This window comes from Piliocolobus tephrosceles, chromosome 14, assembly GCF_002776525.5.
Source record: "Piliocolobus tephrosceles isolate RC106 chromosome 14, ASM277652v3, whole genome shotgun sequence".
NCBI lineage: Eukaryota > Metazoa > Chordata > Mammalia > Primates > Cercopithecidae > Piliocolobus > Piliocolobus tephrosceles.
The window spans coordinates 92,217,807-92,226,947 of record NC_045447.1 but is presented as its reverse complement, the minus strand read 5'-3'; the positions used below and the strand labels follow the sequence as shown (position 1 = coordinate 92,226,947).

At 41.6% G+C, this 9,141-nt stretch overlaps 1 protein-coding gene across 1 annotated transcript in view; it reads right to left on the bottom strand.

Annotated features, from left to right (window-relative positions):
* Positions 1 to 340: 340 nt before the first annotated feature.
* Positions 341 to 9,141, bottom strand: part of PSAT1 (phosphoserine aminotransferase 1) — a 33,248-nt gene continuing 24,447 nt past the window's right edge. Inside the window, exons 8-9 of the mRNA XM_023213337.2 lie at positions 2,240 to 2,377; positions 341 to 1,457 (exon numbers count right to left, since the gene is read on the bottom strand). Coding sequence (XP_023069105.1) covers positions 1,352 to 1,457; positions 2,240 to 2,377 — 244 coding nt within the window. The 3' untranslated portion in view covers positions 341 to 1,351. The remainder of the gene's footprint in view (positions 1,458 to 2,239; positions 2,378 to 9,141) is intronic.

Genomic DNA, 9,141 nt, shown 5'->3' with positions numbered 1-9,141 from the left:
GGTGGAGTCCTCATCATACAATCAAATGAAACAGGAAGATAGCTCATAACAGTCCTAGTGGCATATTTCTGGGGCAAATGGGACAGAGCTTACAGAACTCTACACCTTCAACTGCAATGGAAGGTGGTTTGCTGATAATGCCCGTTTCAAAAGCAAATGGAAGGCTCCCACAGTGTGTTGAATGTTTTTAAATGGATGCACAAGAGTTAAATCTTAGATCTTTGGCTGAACTAAATTACCCTTAGCAGGTGCTATTTTCAGACCTCAAGCTTTCCCATCATAAAGTTTAAAAAAGAACGATCTGTCTAAAAAGCAGGTAGAGAAATTCATTGACAAGGGCTTAGATGTTTTAGGACTTTAATGTTCTTTACATATTCAACATAAAATACTGACAATAGATAAACAATAGGGGAAAGACTTTTCCCTACTTCAGCAAAGTATCACTCTCGTCGTCAAACATTATAAAGAAAACAGTCAAGAGAACAAAGGATAGGGTAATTTAACAGAAATGTTTAGTTTAATGGCATAATTGAAAAACAACCAACCAATCAACTTTCTCTTCTACCTCTGGGAAGAACAGTAAAAATGAATCAAGAACTTCTCGATCTTTTTCATAAAACAGCTTAAAAAGAGGAAGGGGAAGGCTGAGGAGGGGGTGCAACTGTTGCTAATGGAATAATGCACAAGGTCAAGGATTTAATAAATTCTAAAAGTGTCTACATGTATCAGTGATAACCGTATTATTAGAAATATAAATGTATAGAGATACAAAGTATATGGTATTAAAAACAGACCTTGCTAATATAAACATATATAAAATATGTCACTTCTCTTGTGATAACAGTATAAAGATCGATCTACAGTTTGCCCTTTGCCTGGTACTCTTAAACCGCTCCTTCAATGATCAGTGTTGACCTTGAATCAACAGCCGCTGAACCCAGGAGACCCCACAGATGTCTAGATTCAGCACTTAGAAGCATCTACCCTCTATGCTGTGTGTTCCCATGACTCCAGAAATAATTAATTGCAACTTGCATTATTAAGTCCACAGGCAAGTTTGAAATCTAACTAGAAAAAGTAGCAGCAAAGGCAAAATAAGCAGGAATTTGTTAGAAAAGCAACAAGGTTTCTTAAAATGCTTCCAGTTCAAGTCAGAATTAAGGTGAACATTAGGTCCCACCAGCTTTACAGAGCCGTAGATGTTTTGCTGTTCTTTCAAAAAAGAAGAATCTACAATAAACATGTTCATCTAAGAAAAATACTGTGTTTGTTAACTTTTTGTAGCCATCCGCAAGTTACTTTAAACTTTGTATGTTGTTCAAGAACAGAGTATATCCTGGTTAGGATGTGTTCATAGCTGATGCATCTCCAAAAAATTTTTCATGAAGGCGGCCAGCTTCTGAACATCTTCAATCGTGACAGCATTATACAGAGAGGCCCGGATGCCTCCCACAGACCTAGAACGACCAAAGATCCAGGCATTGAGAACAAAAACGTCTAATTTAGCACCAAAACGACTTTTTCTAGCCACTGGCTCCTGAGAGTTGCAGCACCTGAGACCATCGTTTCCAGTCTCCGACCTAAAAACTCCCGACACCTGGCACAGAGCTTCATGCATCTCAGTCATCAGAAAATTCTCCCTTAAGCTGTGAAGGTTCACCATGCTCACATTTAACTGAGAGTCATTCGAACTATTCACTCTTAGCAAAGAAAGAAAACAAGATGGGAGGAAGAAAAGATAAGCTGGAAGAAGATAGCGATTCTGTTCACCATTCATGAGCCTGCCGTGACAGTGCCAGCAAGATGGGGGCCAGGCCTCTCCCTGCTGCTATTCTCATGTGAGGACATTTATTTTTCATAGAGCATGCAAGACTAGCTACTAATTTGATGTTCAGTTGGAATAATAATGATGCTCTACCTTCGGAACAGAGTGGTGCTGGCCTCATCAGAGATGGAATGGCAACCTCTGTGCTATACGAGCAGTGTTAGAGATTTTTCAAAGGTAATTTTGCCAAAACCCCCATGGAAGATGCAGCATCATTATACTCTCAGGTGGGGAATTATGCAAAGGGTTCCATAAACAACAGGAAGAAGGTACATCCTTATAACAGCTGGTTTGGCCCAACAAAGTACATAACTGCTACTCCAAGCTAAGCAGGCTCCTATAGATTTGTTTTATTCTGCATTTGAAAAACTAAGATAATTCTTTGCCAAGCTTGTGGATTGCAGATGTACTCACCTATGCCCTTTCAAGGACAACATATTGAGTTCAAGAGCTTTATCAAGAAATCTTTTTTCTAAAGCATCATCTCCTTTGGCATTGCCAATGCGGAATGGAATATTCATCTTGCTTCTATTTGGGGGCTCCACTGGACATCTGAAAAACATGTTCATTATTCCAGCTACTTTTCTGAAATGTATGGGCTGTCATAAACAAATCAGCAGATTTTTTAAAACACTTCCTAGATGCAAGCAGAAGATTTTTTAAAAAACAAAAAACAAAAAATCTGCCCCAGCACATTTATTGTTTACTTAAGGAAACCAAACTCTTGCATATGGAACAGTGGGTTATCATCCCCTTGTATGACTTATACTTAATTTCCATCAGCCTCAGTTTCCTCATCTGAAAACTGGGAATAATAATATCTCCATTTCAGACTAGTTGTGACAGTTTAGTGGCACTACCTATATGAAGCTTCCAACACATGGCAACCGCATGGCAAATGTGACTGACGTCTTTCTCTGCAAGGCTGCAGAGAAATCATAAGTTGGTCCTATAGTGGCTGTAAGGCAAAAAAAATGAGCAGCAACTTTAAAGGACTTACCATGGTATTGCCCCAAGCTGTGTGACCTTGAGCAAGTTATTTAACCTCTCTGCTATGCCTCACTTTCTTCATTTGAACAGTGGGAATAATAGAGGAACCTATCTCAACCACCTCAAGTTGTCGTAAGCATTAAATAAGTCAGTCTTTATAGAGAATTTTTGTGGCCCATTTAAAAATAAGAAGAGGTGGAATCTAATTTTCCATCTTTTGAATCTGAGCTGGCCTTTTGACTGGCTTTGGCCAAGAGATTACAACAGACTCTTTGCAACTTCCAAGCTTAGGCCTCAAGAGACCTTACAGCCTCTCTTCCTGCTCTCTTAAAATATCACTGTCATGGTGGCTCACACCTGTAATCCCAGCACTTTGGGAGGCCGAGGCGGGTGGATCATGAGGTCAGGAGTCTGAGATCAGCCTGACCAACATGGTGAAACCCCTGTCTCTACTAAAAAAAAAAAAAATACAAAAATTAGCTGAGCATGTGGCGCACGCCTGTAATCCCAGCTACTCAGGAGGCTGAGGCAGGAGAATTGCTTGAACTCGGGAGGCAGAGATTGCAGTGAGCCAAGATTGTGCCACAGTACTCCAGCCTGGGTCACAGAGCAAGACTCTGTCTCAAAAAAAAAAATATATATATATATATATATGTGTGTGTGTGTGTGTGTGTGTGTGTGTGTGTGTATTGCTGTCAGTTAAGCATGTCTGAGCTAGTGTGCTGGAGATAAGTGTCCCAGCCAACAGCCAGCACTAACTGCCAGATTATCTGAAACCACTGTAGACCATCTGGCTCCAAACGAATAACTAGATGATGACTTCAGTAGAATGAGACATCCCAAGACCAGCAGAACCCCCTAGCTGAGCTCAGCCCAACCTGCTGATCCAAAAAACTACAAGCAAGAGAATGGTGGTTGTTTTCAGTCACTTAAGTTTTTAAGGTGTTCTGTGATGCAGAAATAAATAACTGACACAATTTAAAACTGTGTCTGCAACACATTAAATGCTATATAAGTACCTGTTAATACATTTATCTTTTTAAAATTTTTTATTTTTAATTTTTCTGGGTACATAGTAGGTGTATGTCTTTATGGGAATAAATTCATCTTTTTATTCCCAGCACCTTGCATAAGGTACATATCGACTCTCAAAAATGATTATGAGTGAATTTTTGTCTAGGAAAGGTTCGTGTTTGACTTCAGTTTCTGCTTTGGAAAATAAGCAGCCAAAATTATTTTTCACTGGCAACCAAAGGAGACAAATGGAAGAATAGCTGACATTACTCTGCAATTAAAAAAAAAAAAAAAAAGTACAACGTGTAATAACCCTCTCTTTCCCTTTGCTCAAGTATATCCTATTTTATTCTTACACTTCTACGGGTAGAATTCATTAAAATTACAGCAAATAAAGGCAGTGTGAGAGGCCCCCTAAGGGCACATCTGTAATTCTTATTAAAGTTAATGAGAGTCTAGAACACACCTTCGAGCAAAAGAGAGGCCAAAGGGGAAACCAAATATGTGGAAAAGACTTTGAGCCTGAATTCCAGGCCCCACTATTCGAAGTGGTAGGTTTCATGGCTGACATTGAAATTAAACATTCAGCGGCTACCCTCTTTTGATATTCCACTGCCTCAGGCTCCCAATGTGAGGCTCCAATCAGAGACGTGGAGCAACAAAAAGCACATTTAACTTAAGAGAAAAAAATTTGAAAGCAGGAAGAATTAAGCATCTGTATTTACAGTTCCTCTCCCTCCAATTTACCCATCCTATCATGAAAGTAGAAGATATTACAAAACAATAATGTCATAAAAGCGAGAAATTAAAGACTAAATTGGTATGCAACAAATATTGATGCACTACCCATGGGAGAATGTCTCTAGTATGGGGCTGGGGGTAGAAAAACAGATGAAAGGAAATTAACTGCTCCCAATCTACAGAGAGATAGCTCCGGAGGGAATCACAATTATACGTAAGAAGTGCTGTGACAGCCAAGGGCTGCAAAGGCAGAGATGCCAGATAAGGAATTATGCAGAGGCAAGGTTGACAGCTTTCAGGGGAGGGGACACAGCGTGGTTACAACAGATGAGAAGGAAGGGCATCTGGCAGACAGCTGCATCTGCAAAGGCACAAAGGCTTCCATTCCAGCAAGTCCGCTGACTTAACTGGAGCACTGGCTTCCTGGCTGGGGTGGCTGGGAAGACCCACAGGGCCGGGGCTGTGGAGTGCCCTGCTGGGAAATGGACTGGATCCTTGAGCAATGAGGAGTAATTCAGTTTGTACAACAAAATGTGGTCTGTGTTTTAGAAAAACAATTATAGCACACAGAGGAGAGACCGGGGGGTGAAGAAACTGGGAACCCACAGACCTGCTGGAAAGCTTTTATGAAGAACTTTCTAGGGCTCCAGTATCTAATATGGCCACAGTAGTCTAAAATGACCAAAGTCATTTTTTTCCACTTTTAGGAAGCTACATGGGAACAACTAGATCACACAGCCCTGATGCTACTGTGCATATGAATGAACCTGTTTTCTGCTTCATTCCTGAAGGTTGCACGTCTATTTTGGATTGTATATTGTGTTTGTGTATTTACGCTTTGATTCATAGTAATGTCTCATGCTATGGGTTTACACTGAATGCAAACTGTAAACTAGAAAAAGGAAATGGCTGAAAAAAAATAAAAAACTTTCTAGGTCAAAAGAGCTAGGGCCTGTACCAAGGTGCCGGCACTGAGGAGCTTCAAGCATGGGCGGCAAACTCAAAGCCAGCAGGTCCCGGCACTACTCACATAAATGAATAGGATGGGCCGGTGTGGACGGTGCAAACGAGCTCTCACATTTTAAATGTGGAGGACTAGTCCGAAAAAGAGGCTCTCCCTTTTTTTTTCCTGAAACATATGGCTGTCTCTGTCAAAGTTTCTTTTTCCCAATTTCAGAGGCACATAGATTATGGAATAAGAAACCAGATCTCTAAGTATCTTCCAAGAGCCCAGTGTTGGTTCCAATTGTGTTTTTAAACACGGGTGACCCCTGTCTAGCACCACTGTGGGCTGGATCTAGCTCCTGCTCCCCAGTGAGCAGTCCCTGGAGTTAACACCGAATTTCAGAGGTGACCAAGTCTGTTGTTTGAATGGGTTGAGGGGTGAGGTAGGAGAAGGGGCCAAGGTAGACTGAGAGGCTGTGTGGGCTATGGATGGGCATGGAACCAGCTGGTAATCCCAGGGCTGCAAAGATTTAAGGAGAAAGTCCAAGTGGGAGCCAGGGAAAGAGCCACGCTTCCCAACATCTAGGTGGTGCACAGAGAAGATGTCAACAGGCGTTCTGGGAAAGCGGTTTCATGGCCAGAGAAACTTAGGAAAGCTGCATTCACAGAGCTAGGCAGGCCTCCTCATTCCTGACTTCCTGAAGCCTCTCAAGGGCTCAGCGACCACATAAATGAGGAACCCCAGGAGGTCAGACAGGAATGCATGATCCCCCATGACTGAAAAACGCTTCCTATTGCGGGGATGAGAGTTCTAGACAGTCCCCAAGGAGACATGCTGCTCAGAGACACACCGAGACTTCCCAAGGTACTGGAGGAGGGGAACATGGCGGAGGTACACCTTCAGTCAGGGACTCCCATCCCACAAAGGTGGTAAGGCTCAGAAGGGAACACAAGAAAGTCACAGGACATGAGAAGGTGATGAAGAAACATCACTCCACCGTCAGGCCCCTCTGAGAGGATGTGTCAGACACACAGGCAATGCGAAAGAAGAGTATGTGAAGAGAAACCCACCAAATGTAACCCTATGTAGGCCTCTCCTTACTGCCTGGTTTTGTCAACAAAAAATTAATTTTAAATTTGTACACGATTATGAAAATTTAGGATAAAAATATGAAGATCTGCCACCCCTCTTCCCACAGAGGTGGCTACCCTAACAGTCTGCTGTGCATTCCTCAGGATTGTTTTAGATATACACATGTACGTCTGTGTGTATATGCGAGTATACATGTATGTGTGTCTATGTGCATATACGTATTTATATGTAACTGTTGTAGGTTTTTTGTTTTTGTTTTTGTTTGAGACAGGGTCTCACTCTGTCACCCAGGTTGGAGTGTGGTGGTCCGATCTCAGCCTCCTGCAGCCTCGACCTCTTGGGATCAACCGATCCTCCCGCCTCAGCTTCCCAAGTAGCTGGGACTATAGGCATGCACCACCACACCCGGCTAATTTTTTTTATTATTATTATTTGTAGAGATGAGATCTCACTATGTTGCCCAGGCTGGTCTCAAACTCCTTGGAGATCAAACAATTTTCCCACCTTGGACTCCCAAAGTGCTAGGATTATAAGCATCAGCCACTGCACTGGGCCTTGTTGTAGTTTTTAAAGACTCATAGATTTGTCTTTTTCTATATTTGCTCTTGCTCCTTTTGGTCTGATGACATAACACAGTCATCTTCCCATGTCTGTTAAGAGACTCACTTCATCCTTCTCAATGCAATTATTCCATATTACCCACAGATCCTAATTGATTTCATCAGACCCCTACTGATGGGCACGTCTCCATATTTTCACCATTACATCCTACATTGGACTTGCTGGTCCCTAATTTTGTGCACACCACTGTACCCAGGCAGAGTGCCTGGGAAAAAAATTAAGGGCATCAGGAACAAAATAAGAAAGCATAGAAGGAATTCTGCCAGAAGGGTAAATGTGTAGACATACAAATCCTTGGTCAAAGCGCATGTAAGTTTTGAATTATAATGAGTGCTGCAATCTCATTATAATTCAAATTTGTCCAGATTTATACTCCAAATTTGTCCAGATTTATATTCTCAGCAAAAGTGCATTCCCTCACTGGCACCAGATGTTATCAATCCTTTTAATGTCTGCAGATCAAAGGCAAAACATATCTCACGGTTTTAATCTGCATGTCCTAAGGAACTAATGAAGGTGGCATCTTTCCATTTGTCTATGAGGCAGCTTGCATTTCTTCTGAGTTGTCTCCTCATATTGTTAGCAACCACCACACCCCCACTTTTATTTCCTTATCCTTTTTCATTCATCTGTGGGTTCTTGCCTATATTAAGGATAGTAACCTTTATGTGTTATATACTACAAAATCTTTCTCATTCTGTCATTTTTAATTCTGTTTATGATGTCTTAAGCCATATAAAATTTTAAAATGTTCATGTACTTAAATATGTCATTCTTTTACTTTATGGCTTAAGTCGTATGGCCTCTTTAAGGCCTCCTGCACTCCTGGACTTAGATAGCAGCAGAGGTTCTGGAACGAGCCTTCCAGCCCCATGTTCATAGCCTGGCTGCTCCCACTTCCCAGCTGCATCCTTGTCCTATTTGTGCTTCTGCTGCATAGGCTCAGCGTCTACTTCACAGGGTTGTGATGACAACAAAAGGCATTCACAAGTGTAAGGTGCCTAGGACTCTGCCTGCTTCATTTTATTTTAGGGTCTTCACTAGACCCATCACGTGCCTCCTTCTCTTTCCTAAGGCCTGGTAGCCACATAAGGTGATAAAGCTGACCTCAGATCCAGACATGGAATCTGTCCCTTGCACATCCTTATATAATAAAATGAATATCTATTATATACTTATATAATTAATTATATTACATAAGCTTATATTATATAAGCACTGTGTGTCAGGAATATCATAATTGCTTTACATAACAATAACCACAAATAATGCTATTAAGAGCTAACATGCAAGGAATGCATCCTATGTGCCAAGCACTGTTTCTAGCACTTTATACAAATTAACCAGCACAAGAGTCCTCAATCCTTAATGGGAACTGAACAATGAGATCACTTGGACTCGGAAAGGGGAACATCACACACCGGGGCCTATCATGGGGAGGGGGGAGGAGGGAGGGATGGCATTGGGAGTTATACCTGATGTAAATGACGAGTTGATGGGTGCTGACAAGTTGATGGGTGCAGCACACCAACATGGCACAAGTATACATATGTAACAAACCTGCACATTATGCACATGTACCCTAGAACTTAAAGTATAATAAAAAAAAAATGCTCTCAATCCTTATATTATATACTCTTGATTCAGAAGCATTTCCTTTTAATTCTCTTGACAATTTTAAGAAGTACATATCATTACCTCCATGGTACAGATGAGAAAACCGTGGCTTAGAGCAATTAGGTTATTTGCACGAGGTCACATGCACCACAGTGGCGAAGTGAGGCTTCTAAGCCCAAGATGCTAAACAGCCCACGTGGGCTCAACATGGGGTCAGTCAGCACAGTACAGTGTGGGTGACTGGGCTATGGAATCAACTCGGAGGCTTCAAAGGTTGTCTTATCTAGTCCCAGAA